This window comes from Hibiscus syriacus, unplaced genomic scaffold (assembly GCF_006381635.1).
Source record: "Hibiscus syriacus cultivar Baekdansim isolate YM2019G1 unplaced genomic scaffold, ASM638163v2 tig00004742_pilon, whole genome shotgun sequence".
Lineage (NCBI taxonomy): Eukaryota > Viridiplantae > Streptophyta > Magnoliopsida > Malvales > Malvaceae > Hibiscus > Hibiscus syriacus.
In genome coordinates, this window is record NW_024062026.1 from 12,831 (window position 1) to 37,909 (window position 25,079).

The 25,079-nt window shown below is 35.7% G+C and overlaps 1 protein-coding gene, 1 long non-coding RNA gene and 3 pseudogenes across 2 annotated transcripts; 3 read left to right on the forward strand and 2 right to left on the reverse strand.

Annotated features, from left to right (window-relative positions):
• The first annotated feature begins 809 nt into the window (after positions 1–809).
• LOC120196886 lies at positions 810–23,585 on the forward strand. The gene is made up of 3 exons (XR_005523222.1): positions 810–823; positions 2,835–2,842; positions 23,472–23,585. It is a non-coding gene; the product is annotated as an uncharacterized LOC120196886 (long non-coding RNA).
• On the forward strand, positions 1,008–14,029 carry LOC120196867 (annotated as a pseudogene).
• LOC120196857 (molybdate transporter 2-like) lies at positions 12,400–13,881 on the forward strand. Its single transcript, XM_039198558.1, has one exon. The coding sequence runs from the start codon at positions 12,427–12,429 to the stop codon at positions 13,831–13,833; it is 1,407 nt and encodes a 468-aa protein (XP_039054489.1). The 5' UTR covers positions 12,400–12,426; the 3' UTR covers positions 13,834–13,881.
• LOC120196877 lies at positions 15,094–21,644 on the reverse strand (annotated as a pseudogene).
• The window catches only part of LOC120196846, a 49,549-nt pseudogene continuing 47,950 nt past the window's right edge, over positions 23,481–25,079 (reverse strand).

The window sequence follows — 25,079 nt, forward strand, 5'->3', positions numbered from 1 at the left end:
AAAATTTTAGAATTAAAGAAATCTTAATTTAATATAAAATAGACGGATGATTTATTTTGATATATTTTCAATTGAATGATTAATTCTAATATCTTAATTGGATTGTAACTTATAATTGTAAGAAATTGACCAGAAGGCGTGCACAATTTAGGTGCACTCGTTGCGTATGTATTCCTTAACAGAAAGACCGGCTTTCCACGCAGGTGAAGAGCTAGTTTTCATGTTGTCCAACTTCCTACTTCTCTTAAAAGTCATATTCTAACCTCTATATATATAAGGGTAAGTATACATTTTAGTCTATAAACTTAGTTACGAGGTTTAATTTAGTATTTCAACATCTTTAATTAGGTATTTAAACTTTACTTCAAATACAATTTGGTATATAAAGGCTTTTCTTTATGTTCAATTATGTACTTCAACTTTGCTTCCTAGTTCAAATGGATATTTGAACTGGATTTTTATCATAGATATAAACACACACTATTATTTCAATAGTTTAAATATGTCAAAGATCTCTATACTATTTAAAAATTTAAAATTTAGTACATATACTTTAATTTTATAAATTGAGTTCATGTATAGTTTTTTATTTGAAAATCTTGATCCATCTCTTAAAAACTATCCCATAGCACCCTTAGTTGTTGATCTGGTAACTATAAAATTTTATTGTTCAATTGATGGTATTTTTTTATTTATTTGTAAAGATTAAGAGTCAAATGATAATAATTATAAATGTAAGGGGTTTAAAACTATATAATCTTTTTTATAACTATCAGGTCAACAATTAACAGAGAGATCGAACTAAGATTTTTAAATAAAAATAGTATATAAATACAATTTCACATAAATAAAGTATAGAAACCAAATTTTATATTTTAAAATAATATAGGGTCCTATGACATATATAAACCTATTTCAATTATGGAGTAATATCTTCTAGATATATAAATATTGTACCATACCAAATCATGAGGAGCCACTTAAAAATCCGAAGAAAAGCAAACTGAACAAATTATTTACATTTTGTTCACAATCCTAAGCCAACTGAAGTTGTTTACTCCAATCATGGACCAATTATCTCCTTCCTCTTCCTCGACCACCGCGGCCACCACTCCTCTCCTCCTCCACCAACAGCAGCAATGGTGGCGTCGCCATTTCCAAATGAAAAACAGCCTCTCCTCCGAAATATCAGGAGCAGTAGGAGATTTGGGCACTTTCATCCCGATAGTCCTAACCCTCACCTTAGTTTCCCACTTTGACCTCTCCACAACTATCATCTTCACTGCCTTTTACAACATAATCACCGGCTTACTCTTCCAAATCCCCATGCCTGTCCAACCCATGAAATCCATTGCTGCCGTCGCCGTCTCCGAAACCCCACACCTTACCACTTCCCAAATCGCCACCGCAGGTGCATCTACTGCAGCCGTCCTCCTCCTCCTCGGGGTTGCCGGTCTGATGTCGACCCTATACCGTCTTCTTCCTCTCCCTGTTGTGCGTGGGGTCCAGCTCTCTCAAGGCCTGCCTTCTGGGCCATCAAGTATATCCGTTACAATCAAGACTTCGTAGCTTCTAAATCTACAACACCACCAGCTTGGTTAGGCCTTGATGGTCTTGTTTTGGCCCTTTCAAGTCTCCTCTTTCTGGTAATCTTCACAGGCTCCGGTGATCATAACGATAGAAATGAATCCGATGACGACGACCAGCCTCGTCGTAGAAACTCAAAGAGGTTGAGAATTATGGGTTCAATTCCAGCTGCTCTGATAGTGTTCTTACTTGGGTTGGTTTTATGTTTTATACGTGATCCTTCCATTTTGGCGATCTTAAGTTCGGTCCATCCAAAATCGGGTTTTTGAGTATCACTTGGAATGATTGGAAAGTTGGGTTTTTGAAAGGAGCAGTGCCACAAATTCCACTGTCTGTATTGAACTCGGTTATTGCGGTTTGTAAGTTGTCTGGTGATTTGTTTCCAGGCAGGACTGAACTGTCTGCTGCTAAGGTTTCTGCGAGTGTTGGGGCTATGAATTTGGTAGGATGTTGGTTTGGGGCAATGCCGGTGTGTCATGGTGCAGGTGGTCTAGCTGGTCAGTATCGGTTTGGAGCAAGGAGTGGATGGTCGGTGGTGTTTTTGGGGATTGGAAAGTTGGTAATTGGCTTGGTGTTTGGGAACACCTTTGTCAGGATTTTGAATCAGTTTCCTATAGGGATTCTTGGAGTCCTTTTACTATTTGCAGGCATTGAGTTGGCCATGGCGTCGAGGGATATGAACTCAAAGGAGGAGTCTTTTGTCATGCTGGTTTGTGCTGCTGTTTCATTGACTGGTTCTAGTGCTGCATTGGGGTTTGTGTGTGGGATTTTGCTGTTTTTGTTGCTGAAGCTAAGAAAAATGGAGTGTTCTGGTTCATGTTTTAGCAAATTCAAGTTTGAGTCTGCGGTTGATGCTGAAACCAGTTCAATTCCTTAAAGCTGCTTTATTTCGGCCGGATGTTCGATGATGAAGCAATGAGGGTATGTTACACTTTAAAATGCAATTATAAGATGTAGATAAAAAATCTTTTCTGATAAGAGCCAAGTAAATTCTGTTGCCAATTGGAGTTTAATGTATAATCTTCCTTGAAAAACTAGTCAAGTAAATTCTTTTCTGATAAGAGCCAAGTTTCTAAAACTTGTATCCATGGTGAAGTTTCTCATTTTGTTATAGAAATCATGGTTAGCATAGTTTTTTCTTCTTTTTCTTTAGAATTTCCATGCGGTAAGAATGTTCTTTTCGTAAGAGTATGTTGATAAAAATTCTTAAGTGACAACATCAAATTAACGTTTGAGCATACTAAGAGAATTAAAAGTCCAATTATGCTTCACAAAATCATATTTGCTAATGTTCTATAATTTCTTTTGTAAAAATTTGCTTCTTTCTCTGTTTTTGTTAAGCACCAGGAATGCTTGCTTGAATTACTAGATATTCTACGAGTCTACGACTGTAATTAGTGTTGCTATAGCTTCCAGATTGCTTGTGTTCTTCTCATCCTAATTTCACCCCTTGCATTTGCTTATTGCCTTAATCGTACCTATGGAATTACTTCTCATATCATCATTCATATTATTTAATAAAACTATAATTTGACATATTTTTGATAATTTCTCAGGAATAAAACAATTTAAAACTTCTGTTATATCTCATTTTTAATCAAATGTTCTTAATAATTTTCTTTCATTAAATTGAACAAATTGGTCCCTACTGGAAAAAAATGAGGAGAATAATTTAATCAATGTATATTTTGAAACCGAATAAATAACAATGATGTATGATGGTGTTTACTTAAACATTTTTCAATACAAACCAGAATCTAGAAGGTAATATGAAATAATTGGCCGATGAATGGTGCTCACAACTGTTCTTCCTGTGTCCACTGTGTTCCTAACGGCTCTCATTACAATTGCAGCAAATACAATATATATAACTCCAACCTTATACAAAATACAAGGAAAGTCCATGTAATTTTTTGAAGATTTTTTCTTTATCGGCCAATTGAAATAGTCATAGAACAGTGTCCCATAATTCAACCCAATATGATCACTGCCGTCGAATTCTGTAAGCTGATGCAAATGAGCCAAGAACCTGAGGTTAGAGGCCTAAAATATCGGTGTTTCCAGTACTGTTAGTACAAATCCTACTCGAAGAACCTGCAGTTGTTTTCCGGTCGCAGGTTTGTCCACCGAGGTTCGCGGCTCATATGCATCATCTTACTGAATTTGGTAGCAGTGTTGTCTTAGAACACTTGTCCAAATGTTTCCAACACAATGATGATTATATCAAGTTTTAAGAATGTAAAAAAGATTTAAAGTTGGTAATAAATGAAGTTGTAGTAAAAGAAATACCTGAAGGTGTTCCTCTGCTCTGTTTGTCTCCCATAATCTGTAAGCTTCATTCGTGCTCCTCTCAGCTCTGTTACCTTACCTGTCTTAAATTGCCGTTCTCACCGGCTATTGCTCAATTTGCCGCACTCACCGGCTCTCCCTCAAATTTGCCGTTCTCACCGGCTCATTGTCGTCATACGGTTTTTCTGTCTTTTACGGGACATTCCTCTTCATATTCCAACGTGAATTTTTGTTTATGTCATTTTCTTCTTCGTTTTGTTAATAAGGAGTCTTGGCGGCTGACGCCGATGCCCTGACTCGATGCATGCCACTCATACCATCTACCATTGATATAAATATATTATCTACTAAAATTTTATCAAAATAAATATTAAACTTATATTATATTACTGCTTTAAAATTATATTAAAATACTATTAAGAATAATTGGATTATTTGGACCTAATATCCCTGTGGAAAGTGTTCTATGTTTATAATCAATGCATCAAACTATATAATTGTTAAATTACTAATTAAACTTACATTTTGTTTAAAATAAGATTAAGATTTAAAAATTAAAATTATTTTAAAAGATATTAAATATTTATTTATCTTTAAAAATAATATTAAATTATTATAAAAAGTAAATTTATTAATTTAAAATAAAATATTTTTGTTTTAAATTACTAAAATGGTAAAAATTTAATTATTTAAAATAATATTTGCTTCGACATAAATAAAAACGTTAGAGTTGCCACCGATTATTTAAAAAAATATTTATGTTGATCGGATACCATCTTACCAGATGTGCGTTTTACTAGAAATATGTCAGAATTGAGAGTCGGTTATAGTCAAGGAAGGATTAACACCCTTGAACTGCCCTTTCTGTACTAATTTAATTTCCAGTTGTCTTAATTAAGAAAATTGAAAATTAAATAGAAAATAAAAGTTCGATCTAAATTATTTACCTCCGATTGATTTAGAAGAATACCCTTAAAAAGTCAAAAAGATGTTAGATTGCAAAAAAATAAAAATAAAAATAAAATATGGAATGAATCAGAAGGAAAAGCTAGTAAAAATTAAATTCTAATACTTTAAATGAAACAAAGGGAAAAAACATACATACATACCGGGAAATGAAACAAAAATAAAATTAAAAAAATAAGGGAAATTACTAAGAAAGTGAAAGAAATAATACAAAATAAAAATAAGTAAAAGAAATAAAAAAAACATGAATTAAATAAAAAAAATGACCATATTAAAAAAGAAATAAAATGAATGGCGAATTTGAAAGAAAAAGAAAAATTAAATTAAATTTAAAACATAATATAACATGAATTAAATAAAAATGACCAAATTAAAAAAACGAAATAAAATGAATGGTAGATTTAAAAGAAAAAAAAGAAACTAAAATTAAATTAAAAGCTCAAAAAAAGATTTAAAAATAATGTAGGGACCAGAGCTGCAATTAGACCCAATCCACGTGAAAGCACGCGAATCCCCTAGGGGATCCGGTTGGGTCATCGGGTCTGGGTATAAAACCCAAAAAATCAGAAACATACTTCATTTTTTATTCCCTTCAAAAACTGGATCAAAACCCTTTCTATTTTTTATCTCCCGTGTTCTTCGTGTTCTTCGTGAAACAAAGAACACTCAACCCCAAACCCAGTCTTCGACCGATCGTCGTTCATCAGCTGTGAAACCCAAAAAAAAATTCATTTTTCGAAAGCTTTCGATTTCCTCTCTTCAAAAATAACCTTTATTTTTACAAAATAGCTTTGGGGAAGGCTAGATCTGAAAGAGAACTTTCAAATGCCTTCCCCCATTTTCATCGACTTCCCTCTTTCATAAGGATTTTTCGAACCAAAAGAAAAGAGAAAAAAAAAACGAAGCAAAACCCCCCAGAAAAACCGAGGCTAACAACACATCAAGACCCGAATAAGGTAAAAAAAATACCTTTTCTTTTTATTACTTTTCGAGCTTTACAAATACTGGTTTTGCTTGGATCTAATTTTCCTTGGTTTTCACTTGTGTTTTTTCATTTAACTTTGCATGGATTTATAGGTTTAGGAATCCATTATTTTCGGTTCGATTTAGACTCCTAGTTTGACTAAAAATGCTAACGTGTTTTTCTGTTATGGCTTGACTTCATTGTGTCGGTTATCTCAAAGTGGTGGACTTGTTGTTGCTGACATGAGAGAGTCCTCCACCTGCCCGACGGTCTACCCTTGCATATTGGTCGCGCAGCGCTAGGGGGGAGCCTTAAGGTTAGGGTTTTGAAACCCTAACTGATTAGGGTTGAAGATTAGGCCAGTTCGAGTCAGGCTCTGGTTGTACTTGGATTCGAGTTTGCTATTGTTGGTGGGCTGCTGGGTTTGAGTGTTGGTCTTCGGGTTTAGGCCTGACATTGTTTGTAATTGTTGTTGGACCTGATACCAAATAAAACATATAATAAATATATAATATAAATATATGTTCAATACTATATAATATAAAAATAAATATAATACATATAACGGTATAATGTATGCACACTATACAATGTAGGTATATATTATAAATATGTAATATAATGTGTATATACCATATGACATAAATCACATAAATAACATAATATGCAATATAAATATATTATATAATATAAATAAGTTACATAAGCATAATATAATATAATATCATATAAACAAGGTCGGACGAAATTGTGTGTCTACAGTCATAGTAATAATAACAGTACAAGTTGTAAGTTCAATAAAATACTCTAAACAAAAGCCACGAGACGAGACTGATAATGCAGTAAATGAAATCCGGATTGCATAAAGTAGTGGATATTAGATGAAATAGAGATTGGAGCATTTGTTCAATGAGTGAGGAGGTTGTTATGCTTGATACATGATGTGATTTCTTTTCTGAGCATCTCAATCTCTGATATTAGGCGAGCAACCATTTCATCTTTGTTATTTCTCAGCATCTCATTCTCTGATCTAAGGCCAGCAAGTTCACCATGTATAAGGTGAGCAAGCTGTTGATCCTTGAATGCAAGCTCTGATTTAAGGCGAACAAGCTGTTCATCCTTCATCGCAAGCTTCAATCTAAAGTCAGCAAGTTGTTCATCCTTCTTTTGCTGTTTTTCTTTGAGACGCAGCCTGTATTTTTTATCTTTGCTTAGAGATCTTTGCAAGGGTTGACGATTTTGTGCTGCATCAGAACCAAATGCTTGTTGATATTCACGTTGTTAGTTAGACCCCAGAGATAGGGTATACGTATTGAGTTTTTGTAAGGAAAGATAGCAAAGAGAGTGAGCAACATTGATTTCACAGGGAGGACTATTTAACGACATACCTAAATTTTGGTGGGGGCTAACAAGGTCACTTGGCTGCGGGGGATAACCAATATTCCGTAGAGTTTGTGAACTTGTGGGTATATCCAGCAGCTGGTTCAAGGTGGAAGACCCTGAAAAATTAAAACAAAAACTTCAAAGCATAATCACAGCCATCACTTGAAGTCGTTAAATATTTGATGTTTGAATAGTAAGTAGCTGAACACCCTTGGTTTTGCACAAGGTGCTGCTCAGCACGGTGGGGAAGCCTTGGAGTGGGAGTAGATTGACATTGTTGTCAGAGCAAGCTAGGGAATAAAACAGGGCCATTTACTTAATGAAATGAGATGTGGGGGAGAAAACAAATTTGAAGAATGTTTGCGGCTTTTCTTTCAAAAAGGAAAACCATATTCATTGATTAGAGAAAGATTAGTGCAACCTAAAGAGTGGTTAATCATATTACCAAAATGTGGGTGGCTCGGAAGATCATTCGGCTGCATGGAACCATCAGAGTTCCCTTGGGTTTGTGAACCCAACATGAACATCTGGTTAAAGCCGTCAGTGCCTAAAAACACAAAGCAGTTCCAAAACATAAATTTTGCATAAGCAATCCAGGTTCTTATCCATAATGGTAGACATGTTTATGAGTCATTCTTTCATTTAGGAAGGGATGTTCAATGATATACCTAAATGTGGAAGATCATTTGGCCACATAATGGAACCATCGGCATCACCTTGCATAGGTTGCGGCACATCATGTTGGGGAAGACTCGCAGATTCTGCATCTTGACCGAATGGGATGGTCCAGTCCGGACCACAATGGATCCATTCTGCTACAGAACGGAAACAAAATATGTGCAACTCCAACACTGTGAACTTGGTCTTTGTACATTCATTATTCTTAAAACAGAGCTTAAAATGTTATGTATATTCTTATGAAATTGAATGGTGTAACAAGTAATTGATATGTACCTGATGAATACACCACCTCGTCAAAGCCGGTAAGGCCTAAGAACAGAGCAGTTCAAAAACATAAATATCACCAGGCAGTTTAAAGTGTAAGTTTCGAGTGAAAAATATAAAAAGAAGATTCCTAACAGGTTGAGCCTCACCATCGAAGTAGTCGGAGGAATGTAAGCGCATGGCATTCTCTTGACTTGATGAAATCGGTATGCGAGGACTCGGTGCCCTTTCTTGCCAACTACCTGCATCAAAAATCTGCATATAAATCCAACTTTGAACAAAATAAAAGGAAAAACCATGTTATATTTTAAAGGATTTGCAATGAGGCAATTGAAAGTAATCATCTAACAGTGTTCCGTAATTCAAACCAATATGATCACTGCCGCCAAATTCTGTACGATGATGCAAAAGAGCCTTGAATCTCGGTGGACGAATGTGAGGTCGGAGGCCTAAAATATCGGTGTTTCCCGTACTTTTAGAAGAAATAGTACTCGAAGAACTCGATGCTGTATTCCTGGAACCGCTTCCTTTGCTTCTTTTGTTCCTACGATATCCATCTTCGACGGGAACATTTCTCAAGACATCCCCTCTGGTTCTGTACCTTCTACATGTCTTGCAAAAGTATCGAGGCTGTGTGATAAAGTATAGAGGCTGTGAGAGACTGCAGTTGTTGCAGTAACAAAACTTGGTGTTACTCGATTCACATCTTGGGCATTTGCTGCGTCCGGACATGTGTAAGTTGGGCAGCCTCGGCTCGGCGATAAACTATCGAGGCTGTGTGAGAATGTAGTTGTTGTAGTAACCGAACTTGGTGTTACTCGATTCACATCTTGGGCCTTTGCTGGGCAACCCCGGCGATAAACTATGGAGGCTGTGTGAGAATTTAGTTGTTGAAGTAACTTGCAGAAGGTACTGGACGAAAGAGAGTATCTTGAGAAATGTTCCCGTCGGAGGCGGATATCAAAAGAACAAAAGAAACAGCTGATATCGTCAGCAACCGGTGGCAGACAAACAGTTTCGAGTTCGGACCTCAGGTTCGTCCACCGAGGTTCATGCTTGTTGAAGTAACAAAACTTGGTGTTTATTGATTCACATGGTTCGAGTTTCCAACACAATGACGATTTGATCGAGTTTTGAGAAGTTAAAAAGGATTTGAAGATGGGAATGAATGAAGTTGTAGTAAAAGAAATACCTGTTGAACCCTGGTTATCTCCCATGATCTCTCAGCTTCCTCGGAGCTCTCTGTTAAAATGATTCTTTTCCTACTTGGTCTCAAATTGTACTTCTCTCCCAAAGGTTGAAGAGCTCTTCCCAGACGTTGATCAACTTTTTGTCTGCAGAAGAAGGGAGTCCACCCCCCACCCCCCCCCCCCCCCGAAAACCCAGAAAACCAATGTTTTGGGATATTTTAATTACTTTTTAAGAGGTCGTTTATTTTAAAGTTAAATAAATAAATTATCCCCACATATTTGAATATGGACTTCGGTGCTATATGGGAGCTTTCACCCCACCAATAATCTCAATTTTCTTCTGCTCCATTGATCTTTGAAATGAGACTTCACCATCTTCCATCTACCTGGACAACATTAATCCTAAAAGAGAACTTATACACACTTTATGGACAATTTCTCCAGGAATAAAGCAGCATCAAAACTTCAAAGAACGAATACACATCATCTGACATCTCTACTAAATGAAATATATATACCCACACCAACCCAAAAAATTTAACCAAAACAAAAAAAAATAACTTTTATGGTCTAATTATATTTTAGGTCATTGAAAATTTTTGAAACTTTTATAATTAAGTCCTTGTCATCCTAAAACTTTTTGGTACAATTGTTTTGGGATATTATTAGTTTTAAAATTAATGAAATTAAGCCTTGACTCCAAATATATCTAAATTTTATTACTTTTAAAGACATTTAAATTTTAAAATTAATAAAATTAAACTCTTAACCCCTTAATTTATAGGATTTAATTACTTTTTAAGAGGTCGTTTATTTTAAAGTTAAATAAATTATCCCTACATATTTTAATATTGACTTCGTTCCTAGATGGGACTGTCCAAAGTTTCTTACACAACCATGAATTTCGAGAAAGGGCTAATCATCATATCGATGTGGGGTAGGCATTTTTGGGTTCGGCCTCTTGGGCATATGACCCAGATTCTGAAAATGCTCTAAATTGACCCGTGAATTGTTGGTTAGGATTCTCTTAACCTTGTGGTCGTGGGATCGAATCTCATGGTGGGCAATTCATAATCTATTGTCGGAGGTCTCCCACGGAAGCTGCTCTCAACCTGGCGTTGGGGGCAGCCTACTATCCTACCTCCCCCTTACCCCATTACATATGAGAATAGGGTCAACTAATTTTTTTTAAATTAGTCGATTTAATTTCATATTAGTTTTATTTAATTTGACTTTGGGTTCTTTGATTATTATTTAATTATTTTCAAATTTGGTTTGTGGTTAATAAATTAAAAAAATCACAATCATTCAAATTTTAATATAATTCTTTTTTACTTAATTATTATTAAATTTAAAATTTTAAGTTAATTTTTAAGTTTTTATCTTAGTTGTATTTATTTTGATATAATTACATTTAAAATCAAAATATAATTTTTAATTAAATTATTGGATTAAATTATTTAATTTTAATTAATAATATCATATATATAGTTTATATAAACATATTAGTATGTATGTATTTTTTTATTAAGTTAAAGATGATTACAAAGTAGTACATGTTTTAAGTACTCATTACCATTTGACAATGAACGTTTAATCATCCTTGCAGTAGTTGGTGCTTGAACTTATAATCTGTAAAAATAATAATGATTATTTTAACCATTAAGATTAATTTTGATGATTTTAGGTTATTTTTTTATTTTAAAAATTTGTGTTCGAGTAGATTTTTTTAAAAACACACTGATTTAATTGATTAAACCTAATAAATTTGGTTGAACCATTCCCAACAATTAGAACAATTTGCAGAAAGTAATACCAGACAGATTGTGTGGGCTGTTGCAGCTTCCGCCTCGTTCCCGCTTTCATATCATTCCACCAAACCAAACCCAACAAAGTTTGTCACTATCTTAGAGTACAAGAGCACAAATTTTTATATTAAAATTTATGGTAAAGTGCACAAATGACCTCTTGACTATAGGATATTATTTTATTGAGTTATTGATTATTAAAATTATAAAACGGTCATTCAATTATAGGGAGTTACTTTGTTGAGTCCATCGACTATTAAAAGTTACAAAATTGTCATTCGACTATTCATTATGTTCCAAACTTATCATTTTCTATTAAAAAAATTAACGGTTGTTTAAACTGAATGTTAACATGTTGACTAAGATATGATAAAATATGATATCATAATCTCAAACGACTATCATACCTCAATCAACATATTAACGTCTAGCTCAAACTACCGTTAATTTTTTTGACGAAAAAGGATGAGAATGAATAATCAGGTGACAATTTGGTAACTTTTAATAGTCAAGGATTCAATAAAACAACTCTCTATAGTTAGAGGACATTTTGTAACTTATAATAAACACGAGACTTAATAAAGTAATATCCTATAATTGAGAGACAATTTATACATTTTACCATGGAATATATTAATTTTAATGTTGTATTAAAAAAATTAGTAGGTAAGATTATAATTTTTTTAAAAAATTAAAAATTATTTTTTAATAAAAATACTTAAATTATATAAGAAAATTTAAAATTTCTATATATAGATGTATATCTCTCAAACACCCATCAAGCAATACTTGAGCATATCATCTTTTACTTTCAAAATCTCTAAAATATTTTCATTTTTGAATTATTTATACATGATTTTTAATTTGAATACATTTTTAAAATTATATTACAAAAACATATTTTGCATCATTTTGTATTTTTTTTAAATTTGTAATTGAGATATTATATACATATCTATATATATTAATGTGCGTGCATGCAATGATTTGCACCGACTTTGAGCAAAAAGATTAAACTATATTCATAGAAATCTCAAACTTCGACATATTTTAATCATTTTAATTTTAATTTATATTTTAATTTATATTTAAAATATAAAAAATAAGATAACAAAAAGAATATTAAAAAAATCTATAATTTAATATAAAAAATCTAAAATCTCAAACTTTGAGTAATATCTTTTAGATATATAAATATTGTACCATACCAAATCATTAGTAGCCACTTAAAAATCATTTACATTCTGTTCACAATCCTAAGCCAACTGAAGTTGTTTTATTGTTTACTCCAATCATGGACCAATCATCTCCTTCCTCTTCCTCGACCACCGCGGCCACCACTCCTCTCCTCCTCCACCAACAGCAGCCATGGTGGCGTCGCCATTTCCAAATGAAAAACAATCTCTCCTCCGAAATATCAGGAGCAGTAGGAGATTTGGGCACTTTCATCCCGATAGTCCTAACCCTCACCTTAGTTTCCCACTTAGACCTCTCCACAACTCTCATCTTCACTGCCTTTTACAACATAATCACCGGCCTACTCTTCCAAATCCCCATGCCTGTCCAACCCATGAAATCCATTGCTGCCGTCGCCGTCTCCGAAACCCCACACCTTACCACTTCCCAAATCGCCACCGCAGGTGCATCTACTGCCGCCGTCCTCCTCCTCCTCGGGGTTACCGGTCTTATGTCGACCCTATACCGTATTCTTCCTCTCCCTGTTGTGCGTGGGGTCCAGCTCTCTCAAGGCCTCTCCTTTGCCTTCTCAGCCATCAAGTATATCCGTTACAATCAAGACTTCGTAGCTTCTAAATCTACAACCCCACGAGCTTGGTTGGGCCTTGATGGTCTTGTTTTGGCCCTTTCAAGTCTCCTCTTTCTGGTAATCTTCACAGGCTCTGGTGATCATAACGATGGAAATGAATCCGATGACGACGAACAGCCTCGTCGCAGAAACTCAAAGAGGTCGAGAATTATGGGTTCAATTCCATCTGCTCTGATAGTGTTCTTACTTGGGTTGGTTTTATGTTTTATACGTGATCCTTCCATTTTTGGCGATCTTAAGTTCGGTCCATCAAGAATTGGGTTATTGAGTATCACTTGGAATGATTGGAAAGTTGGGTTTTTGAAAGGAGCAGTGCCACAAATTCCACTGTCTGTATTGAACTCGGTTATTGCGGTTTGCAAGTTGTCTGGTGATTTGTTTCCAGGCAGGACTGAACTGTCTGCTGCTAAGGTTTCTGCGAGTGTTGGGGCTATGAATTTGGTAGGATGTTGGTTTGGGGCAATGCCGGTGTGTCATGGTGCAGGTGGTCTAGCTGGTCAGTATCGGTTTGGAGCAAGGAGTGGATGGTCGGTGGTGTTTTTGGGGATTGGAAAGTTGGTAATTGGCTTGGTGTTTGGGAACTCCTTTGTCAGGATTTTGAATCAGTTTCCTATAGGGATTCTTGGAGTCCTTTTACTATTTGCAGGCATTGAGTTGGCCATGGCCTCGAGGGATATGAACTCAAAGGAGGAGTCTTTTGTTATGCTGGTTTGTGCTGCTGTTTCATTGACTGGTTCTAGTGCTGCATTGGGGTTTGTGTGTGGGATTTTGCTGTTTTTGTTGCTGAAGCTAAGAAAAATGGAGTGTTCTGGTTCGGGTTTTAGCAAATTCAAGTTTGAGTCTGCCGTTGATGCTGAAACCAGTTCAATTCCTTAAAGCTGCTTTATTTCGGCCGGATGTTCGATGATGAAGCAATGAGGGTATGTTACACTTTAAAATGCAATTATAAGATGTAGATTCCTGTGCTGATGGTATCTTTATCAGCAGATATGTTACGTATGTTCTAGACTAGCAGAATACTACCAGTATCAAATGATAGAATATAATCTACTTAGCTGTATTTAATCCTGGTCTAGCACCAGGAATGCTTGCTTGAATTACTAGATATTTTATGAGTCTACGACTGTAATTAGTGTTGCTATAGCTTCCAGATTGCTTGTGTTCTTCTCATCCTAATTTCACCCCTTGCATTTGCTTATTGCCTTAATTGTACCTATGGAATTAGGGATGGCAACGCGGCGGTGTCGGGCCGGGTATTGGTTCCTTTCCCCGTTTAAAAAACCCGTACCCTTCCCCGCTTAAAAAACCGCGGGGGATTTAAATGGGGATCCCCATCGGGTAATCGGGGAAAACCGTGGGGAAACGGGTATCCCGTTTAGCATAAACGGTTATTTAAACGGGTATCGGGCCGGGTATATATATTTAAATTAAATATATAAATATTATATATATTTTTTTAATTTAATTTAAATTTATTAATATTATATATATATATAATAATTATTTTTAATATTTATCGGGCCGAGTATTCGGGTAATCGGGGCGGGGATTACCAAACTCGTCCCTGTTTAAAACATTCGGTTTTTCCCCGTCCCCGTTTATCATCCCCGAACCCGACCCATTTAATTCGATTTTCGGTTTTCCCCGAAGGATTCGGTTTTTTTGCCATCCCTATATGGAATTACTTCTCAATTGTACCTATGGAATTACTTCTCATATTATCATTCATATTATTTAATAAAAACTATAGTTTGACATATTTTTTTATAATTTTCAGGAATAAAACAATTTAAAACTTCAGTTATATCTCAATTTTAATCTAATGTTCTTAATAATTTTCTTTCATTAAATTGAACAAATTGGTCCCTACTGGAAAAAAAAGGAGGAGAACAATTTAATCAATGTATATTTTGAAACCAAAATAAGAATGGTGTATGGTGGTGTTGACTTAAACATTTTTTAATACAAACCAGAATCTAGAAGGTAATATGAAATATTTGTTGTGTTGATTTTTGGTGTGATTGTAGAAATTAATCTATGTTTATGTTTTGAGACTCGAGTTCAAAATTAAGAGGACCTAAAAAGGGTTTAAACCAAAATATTTAAAACCAACTTTAGCTTTTACATATCAGTAAAATACATACAGGACTGGTTTCTTTCCAAATGTCTTAGGATCTTTTAAACAAATAAAAGAAGAGACCTCTAGCGTTTCTGGAAATTGAAAAACTTTATGGAGACAGTGAAGATGGCTCCAAATAGTACTGTGAAAGCAATAATTACAGCAGCCACAACCCCAATGAATTCATGTCTGAAACCGAAATAATTTCTCAAGTATTGCTCAACCGTCTGACCATCCTCAAGGACATCCTGAATATCTCCGAATTGTGAAACAAGCAAACCATACAGTGTCCAAGATACTGGACAAATATAGCAGTACCATCTCCACCATACGGGAATGCTCTGTGATTTAAGGAGTTTGAAAGAGTGGGAAAGAAAGTGAGTGAATATCTTAACAACTTGACGAAACAACACTTACCGGTCGTGGGATGAAAAATCCGGAGAAGAGACTCCAAAATCCATAGAATGACGAGGAAACTATTCCCGCAATGTGGTGGTTTGGTGTGACAGCCACTACCATCATGCCATAGAAGGTGAAGTACAGTAAGGTGAAGTACATGAAGAAGAGATACCAGAAGAACTTGACAGCGGTCCATTCGAATGCAATCATCGCATACACTATAAGGCCATACACAGAAGCTTGAATGAAAATATAAGGTATCTCGATTAAGATCTGCAGTTGCCAAGTGCGAAAGTCGGTTCTAATGTATTACATTTTGCACAAACTTTCTTTCCAGAGTGAAAACTCTTCAACAAAAACAGAAAGTAGAAAAACATGCCTGAGCAATGGCATATGGCATTGCAGAATACATTCCAGCAGCTCTTTCTCTATAAAAGACTGTCCTCTCGACGGCCACCACGGGCTGCACTGATGCAGCATTTTGGATACCGAGGAAAATAACTGCAGCATACATTGAACCCATTGCATTAGCCAGATCTTGCTTCTTTTTCCTGTAATTTTACAATGTGACAGTTAGATATACAAATATGATTAAAGACCAACGGTGAAGCTCAGCATTTGTACTTGTTATAGCTTACGTTCTAGTTCCAAGGTCCCAGAACAGTGTCCCAAACATCAATGCAATGACGGTTGTAAAAAGAAATCTCACAGCGGTATAAGAAGGGTTGCACCAATATGACCAGTGCTGCTTCCATAAGCAAGCTGCACACTGAGTCAAGAATGGCTGGGAGAACTGAGTTGGAAAATAGAGTTCCTCTGAACCAGGAGCAGGCTTGCTTAAATGTTCGATAAGAGCTTTGTTTCTCCTGAACAAATGGCATTCACCAGTGTTCAATTCAAGGTCATTTATAGAACCTATGCTGAATTAAACCGATTCTTGCTGTGTCGATTATTACCTGTATAAGTCTGACTTCTTGTAGATATCAACAAAATCGACACCTAAAGCTAATTCCTGTGCCGTTGTGCTAACTTCCAACATCCAAGTTGCTGGATTGTACCCGTCTTTGATTTTGCCAACTCCTTCAATTCCCTGAGGGACATGAACAGAAATAATTTTACAGATATAGTTCACATGAACTGAGAAATGAATAAGTCAACTTTTATTTACTGGTATTTCATTTCACCTCAAAATAACTAATAAGATGTTTAGAATGGTCTCCTAATGGCCCCAGATATATCTCTTGTCCTCCTCGCTTCATAAGGAACAGCTGCAATAGCATGTTTGTTCAGCTATACAATTACATAAAGGGCCAGCTTATTTTCAAATCAATTTTTCATTGTTCTCACCTCATCAAACGCTTCAAATATGTCGATACTTGGCTGATGAATGGTGCACACAACTGTTCTTCCTGTGTCCACTGTGTTCCTAACGGCTCTCATTACAATTGCAGCGGCTCTTGCATCAAGCCCTGAAGTTGGCTCATCCATGAAAATGATAGAGGGATTTGCCACAAGCTCAACTGCTATAGTAAGCCTCTTTCGCTGCTCAGTTGATAAACCATTTACACCAGGTAAACCAACTTGTGCATGCCTTAATGGATTCAGTTCCACAAGATCCATGACTTCATCTATGAACATCTGATATCGTAGGTTGAAATAAAATCAACAATTTAATTTGAGCCAGTGGTCATTAGAAAAATGTGTTATTATTGCCTTGGTAAAAATTTCTAACTTGTAGCAAAGTGGAGTAAGAGACTTGAAAAAGCTTAGGGTTTCATGAATGCCAACCTTTCTGGTTTCGGCACTGATTTCTTCAGGTAGTCGAAGCCAAGCGGAATAGAGCAAGGATTCATACACAGTGACATGAGGCGAGTGAATGTCATTTTGCTCGCAATATCCAGATACTCGAGCAAATGTTTCTTGCTTCTTTGGGAAACCTGAAACAGTGATGTTCCCCTCGATATAACCACCAGTTTTTCTGCCGGCAAGCACATCCATCAGAGTGGTTTTACCAGCACCACTAACACCCATGAGAGCTGTGAGAATGCCTGGTCTGAAAGAACCACTAACGCCCTTCAATAGCACCAGTTTATCTTCATTGGCGCCTTGTTCTTTTATTTCCTGCAAAGTTTCCATCCAATAAAAGAAACTTCTTATCTGTGGAATTATATATGATATTCGGAATTTTATTTTACCTTTGGCATATCAACGGAATAGATAACGTCATCAAATGTCATGGAATGTGGCTCAAATGGAAGTACCATTCCCTTTTTCTTCATGCTTCTTTGAGCGTCATCTTGAACCTCTACATTTCAGTTATATTTAAAATCTTGACAACGACTTGTACAAGCACATGGATGCAAAAACTAAATGATCTCTGATACCTGTTCTAGTTTCACTGCTTGAGCTACTTTCATTGTTTGATAACTGAAGCTTGTCACCAACTTCATTGGTTTGCTCGGTCTCTTCTGGTTCTTCTGATATTACAGTCTGTTTCTCCTCAAATGCTGCATATTTGGTTGCACAAAAGGTAAAATATTAGTTCTTCCTTCTCGAGAAGCATAGATTTAAGTATGTTTCAATAAAGTTACACCCACGCTTAAGATAGGCAAGGGCCAGAGTATACAAGGAATTGAACAATATTGTGAATCCAAGCAATCCTCCTACTCCGAACCAATACCACTGAGGATCTTGGAAGAAACCCCTAGACTTCAAAACTGTAATTCCCAGTGATTCATTTGAGCCTGGAAGAACCTTCAATATGAAACAAAATATAAAATATCAGCACATTGTTAACAGATAAAATGGGAAAATCGATAGAAAATTCGAATTCAAAGCATTACTAGTCTCCACTGGTTTCCAAGGAATTCATTAACCATCAATGCATTTTGTCCATACATCAAAGGCGAAATCCAGTAGCCCCATATCCACCATTTCTTTATGTTCTCTGTGACATTAAACAAAAACAAGAAAATGATTACAAATTTTAACTTTCATCAGAAGTTCGATTTTTTTGTGATGTGTCCAAGACTTCTCATTCATACCTCGTGACAGGACAAAGCCACCTAATGCAAAAAGTACGAGCAAAGCAAATGACCCAAAGGTGTTGGCAACGACCATGTTTCTACTAGCTGCAGCAATAAATCGGAACAATCCCGAAGCCATCTGATTAACTAAAACAAGGATGAAGTACTGCCTAAACAACCTGTGCCAGAAAACTCACTTTCACATCCATTTAGATCAGCGCTAAACAACAAGCAACTATACTATATCAATATCGACTCGTCACTTTGAATCGTTACCTTTCAACATTCGGATCAAATCCAATGACATAGTAGGTAAGAAACACCCATAAACTAACTTCTACAAAGGATATAGGTATCTTGAGTATCCATGTTGGTAGAGCATATGCCCATGAAGGATAGAATAGGAGGTCTCTCTGCTTGAAAAAGACAGGAAGCTTAGAAATGGTCATGGAAATCTCGGACATCCCATTAAACATGATAGCAACCAACCCAGCGGTCATGGCCCCCGTATAGATTCCTCCCCCTTTAATTGAATCATGCATCATCTCAGTCCTTAGGAAGAGTGTCATGGTAATAAATGCCATTATTGTGAGCTAGTAGCACAAAGAAAATAAAGTTAAGAGTCACAGTTTAAATCTTTGATAATCGTGGTACAAGAAACGAATTTCATTAGTACATGTATAGACTTGAATAGGTAAACGAAAGAGTTTCTCTTCATCAGAAGATATTCCCTTGAGATGCAAGCTTTGAGCAACTCTTTCTTTCCAATACCATACTTTGTGGTTGTCAAAGCAGCTGGATGGCTCTTTGTTTTGTCCAATGGAACATCAAGTTCATCTCTGAGTTTCTTTCCCACGTGAAATGATTGGAATGCCTCAGAGAATTCATTGGCCGTGACAAACCTGTAAGGTTGATCTTTACGTACCCAATACTGCTTTTGATCTTTCCTTGATGTAACCTGCAATGAACATAGTCCTGTTAAATGTTATAGAAGAGTAACTTTGGTCCTAATGGAAAAAAGGATCAAAACTTACTTCTTGCAAGAAGTCTGCCACGCCTTTTCTCTCCGGACATTTGAAGCCCATAGATTCAAAGAAGCTCAGCACGTGTTCACGAGGACCCAGATATACAATCCGGCCATGAGAAAGTAAAATAATGTCATCAAAAAGATCATAAGTCTCTGGAGCTGGTTGGAGAAGAGATGACCGCAGTTCCATTAAGGATGTGAACACTTTGCTTGAGGCAGTTGACAATTTGGAAAGTTGTAGAGCTGTCCAGACCAGTGGATATCTCATCCATAAACAGTGCATTTGCTGGTCCAACCATCATCTCACCTAATTGGATTAACATATTTAGATTTCATGATAAGAGATTCAGGGTAATTTACAGATTGAATTAATGGTGTATTTGATATCATGAATTACCTGTTGTGACACGCTTCTTCTGTCCTCCCGAGATGCCCCTCGACATTTCATCTCCTACCATAGTGTCTGCACATACTTCCAGTCCTAAAACCTGCAAAATTTATGGCAAAGCTATTCAATAAGTAATGAAATTTTCTTTCATTATACTTCAACCTCTCTGTAACTTTTACCTTTAGCATATAGTCGGTGATTACATTTGCTTCCTGACCTTCTGTTGCTACTGCCTAAAATATTAGAAAGGCAAAGTACATCATGAATTAATGCATGATTCTGTATAATATATTCCTGAAATATTATAATGACACTTTTTCCCTTACCTTCATGAAGACATCCATATCAGGATCAGGTTTAATGTTTGCCTGTTTCTCTCTTCTCGTCAGCTCTGCTAACATCTCTGTAACACCCCCCAACCCCCCCCCCCCCCAAAAAAAAAAAAAACAAATTTCATGAGGATAAAGAATTTGTTCCAAAAGATATATATATATATATATATATATATATATGTGTAAGTATATATACATCAAAAGGACTGGAAAATGAATCAAACGTACCATAGCGTTCCCCAACCCCTTGACATCTAGCAGCAAAGGCCAAAGTTTCCCTCACAGTCATTTCTCCAATGTGAAGATCATGTTGACTGATATAGGCAGCTGTTCTCTGTGGCACAAACTCATCCATGGCATGCCCGTTGTAAGTCACCGTCCCTGAACACTGGAAGAGGAGCTTACTCTCAAATTAGAAATCAAAACAATGAAAAAAGAAATTAATGAATTCCATTTGAAAGAAAAATTAAATTTTGTCAAGCACCTTGAGTGTAGGATCAAGCTTCCCAGCTAAAGCCAACAGCAGAGTGGTCTTCCCAGAGCTTGGAGGACCCAATAGCAATGCCATCCTTTAATAAATACGTGAGAACAACAATGATTGAGTAATTCCAGGATCGCTGCAACTTTTATTTTCAGGATAAAATAAAAAATTCATATATCGCCATTGTTACCTGCCCGGTTTAATGATGCCACTGACATCATTGAGGATGGTAAATTTTTCTTTCTACTAGAAAGAATACCGATATGATTAAAAAATCCCTGTAAACCCAGTACAAAATGAAACATGAGATATGATCCCAAGCAAACAAAACTGTTAAAAAGTTAAGGAAATTTTCCGGGTTGCTACCTCAATTATACCAGTAGTGAAATTAAGAACTGTGGGCAAAGCACTGGTTCCAACAAAAGCTTGGGCTTCAATGTTTAGATGTTCAAACCGGACTTCAATTGTGGGAAGATCAATGCCAACCCTGAAAAAGAAGAGCCAATGCCATGAAAACTGGATCTTTGATTCTTTCCATTTCATTTTCCTAGTAACCAAACATGGAAAAAAATAAGGCAAAAATTGATACCTAGCTACACGGTTCTTGAGCTTCAACAACAACTTCTCATTATCTTCCTCTGCAACTTTGACCAACCTCTCAAGCAAAACCTTTCGTTGTTGCCACCCAAGTTTATGAACATCGATTTCACTGGCACCACCTTCAGAGCTGGTCAATATACCTTTCCTCAGACGAGAAACAGTTGGTAGTCTCTCGAGTGCAGCCCACATTAAAGCTTCTTCATCATCTTCTTCTCTATAAGACCTTGAAAATGGCTCCACGTCATTGTTTCTCCATGCCAATGACGTTGGTGATCGTAAACTACTACTCGCTCTGTAAATATCACTACCCTCCATTATCGAAATAAGAAAACACCCACCAGAGCTATATCACAAAACGTTAACGTTTTGGGAGCTCCAATCAACAAAAGAAAAAAAAAGATTGTAGTTTTAGTTTTGAAACTGAATCCCAACAAAAGAAGATAGAAACAGTATGTATGAAGTTGAAGAATTTGCTGGTGCATGAATATTAAGAAGGCTGTTGCGATGTATATACAAGCATGATAGCAATTCTTCTAGAAGCCTTTTTGTTAACTTTGTTAGCAATTCTTCTAGAAGCCTTTTTGTTTAGTTCTTCTTAACCAAACACTGCATCTTAAACAATCTCGATGGTAAAAAAAATATTGTTATTTATTAAAGTATTAAGTTCGAATATTGATTATATACAAAAGTTTAATGTTAAATGATTGAAAATAATTTTAAACACATATTATTTTATATTTACCTACATTAATAAAAAAGGATAAAGTATATTAATGGTCACTGAACTTTTTTAAAGCTTTTATTTAAGTCTTCAACTTTTAAAACTTACAATACAATCCTTTAATATTTAGTCTATTTGCAATATGATTCCCACCGTTACACTGCCGTTAGTACATTTTCAATATGGTCACTAAACTTTTCAGGAACTTGCATTTAGGTCTCCCAACTTTTAAAACTTACAAAACAGTCATCAAATTCATTCTAAACTCCAAATTCATTTTCGATCTCGAATTTCCTTTTTCGATTCTCTCTTCTCATTTCTAGCGTAACTTTTTAGTCGGGGATGAATGGGAAATTATAATCTAACTTTGAATTATGTGGAGGTATTGAATAAGGAGTACTGAATATCTTTGATAAGGAGTACTAAAAGTTTTGATTAAGAAAAAAGAAAGAAAATTAGATGGTTTTGGTTCAAAACTAACACTGAATATCCAGATCATTGACATGCAATTCTAGAAACATAAAAATTTCAGTGACCATTACTATACTTTGCCCTAAAAAAATTAAGATAAGATAAACGCCTGCACGTCACCATGGATGTCTATTAAATTTAAATTGATATTTTGAGGATGTCTTGTAAAATTGAAATATAATTTTGATTATAATAGGATATTTATCTTAAAATTAAAAATTATGTAGATATGATTAATTAAGGACGATAATATTAAATAAATATAGGTACGTGACATGATTTAATAGGATAAAAATAAGATTTAAAAGATAATTTATTAGTTTGGTTCCCATTTTTACTCTTAAAAGTATTTTTTATCAAATATAATCCTTTAACTATATTCTGTTAATAGTTTTAGTCCTTTTATTTAACGTGGTTAAAAAATTATATAATTCTCCAATTAATTAGTAAGTGGCATGTAAAGGGTTAAATTAGAAAGAAACTTTTAAGGCATAAAATTTTTCTATCAAAGATACTTTAACATAAAATTTTTGCATCAAAGATACTTTAACATAAAATTTAGATAAAGTTTCATTATCAACCATGATGAAGTCTTCAAAGCTAGAGGTTAAGTTTGAATTGCTTCAGTTTAGTTGTTATGGCGTTGATCATACACTTAGAGGAATTGTTAAGCATCCAAATCATAAATAAGGCATTTAAGGCCTTGTCGTCCTGCTAAAATTGTTTTCCAAGCTTTCTCCTCTACGGAGGTTTTCAATCTACCCTCTCAATATTCCTAATTTTGACCCCTCAACCAAAGGTGGTTCCACTACGAAACTTATTTTGACAATGATAATCCAACATTTGCATAATTGTGATAGGAACGAAACATGCATACACGTACTTACAGCACTTGTTTCTTCTTCTCTAACATCTTAGCGTTACAGAGATGATCTTTTGAACACATAAAGAACAGAACTCTAGCGTTTCTGGAAATTAAACAACTTTATGGACACGGTGAAGATGGCTCCAAATAGTACTGTAAAACCGATAACTATAGCTGCCACAACCCCAATGAATTCATGTCTGAAACCGAAATAACTTCTCAAGTTTTGTTCAACTGTTCGACCATCCTCAAGGACATCCTGAATGTCTCCGAACTGTGAAACAACCAGACCATACAATGTCCAAGATACCGGACAAATGTAATAGTACCATCTCCACCATTTAGGAATGCTCTGTGATTTAAGGAGTTGGAAAGAGTGGAGGAAAATTAGTCGTTTCGAAAATGAGTGAATATCTCAACGACTTACGAAAACGACACTTACTGGTCGTGGGATTATGAATCCAGGGAACAAATCCCATATTCCGTAGAATGCCGATGAAACTATGGCTGCAATGTGGTGGTTTGGTGTGACAGCCAGAGTCATCATGCCATAGAAGGTGAAGTACAGTAAGGTGAAGTACATGAAGAAGAGAAACCAGAAGAACTTGGCAGCAGTCCATTTGAACGTGATCATCGGGTACACTATAAGGCCATACACAGCAGCTTGAACGAAAATATAAGGTATCTCAATTAAGACCTGCAGTTGCCAAGTGCGAAAGTCGGTTCTAATGTATTACATCTAGCACTACTTTCTTTCCAGAGTGAAAACTCTTCATAACAAAAACAGAAAGGAGAAAAACATGCCTGGGCAATGGCATATGGCATAGCAGAATACATTCCAGCAGCTCTTTCTCTATAAAAGACTGTCCGTTCAACCGCCACCACGGGCTGCACTGATGCACCATTTTGGATACCGAGGAAAAGAACAGCAGCATACATTGAACCCATTGCATTGACCAGATCTTGCCTCTTTTCCCTGTAATTTTACAATGTGACAGTTAGATATATGAATATGATTAAAGACCAACGGTGGAGTAGCCTACGTTCTCGTCCCAAGATCCCAGAACAGTGTCCCGAACATCAATGCTATGACGGTCGTAAAAAATAATCTCACAGCAGTATAAGCAGGGTTGCGCCAATATGACCAGTGCTGCTTCAATAAACAAGCTGCACACGTAGTCAAGAATGGCTGAGAGAACTGAGTGGGAAAATAGAGTTCCTTCGAACCAGGAGCAGGAGCAGGTTTGCTTAAATCTTTAATAAGATCCTTGTTTCTCCTGAACAAATGGCATTCATCAGTTTAAATTCAAGGTCATATATAAATCCCATGCTGAATGAAACCAAACTGATTCATGTAATGTTGATTATTACCTGTACAAGTCTGACTTTCCGTATATATCAGCAAAATCAACTCCTAAAGCTAATTCCTGAGCTGTTGTGGTAACTTCCAACATCCAAGTTGCTGGATTGTAGCAATCTTTGATTTTGCTAACTCCAATTCCCTGAACAAGATGAAAGAATATCATGTCATAGATATAGTCCATATGAGCCAAGAAACGAATAAGCCGACAAACTTAGTCACTTCTGGTATTTCACTTCATCTCACCTCGAAATAATCAATAAGATGTTTAGAATGGTGTCCTAGTGGCCCCACATATATCTCTTGTCTTCCTCTCTTCATAAGGAACAGCTG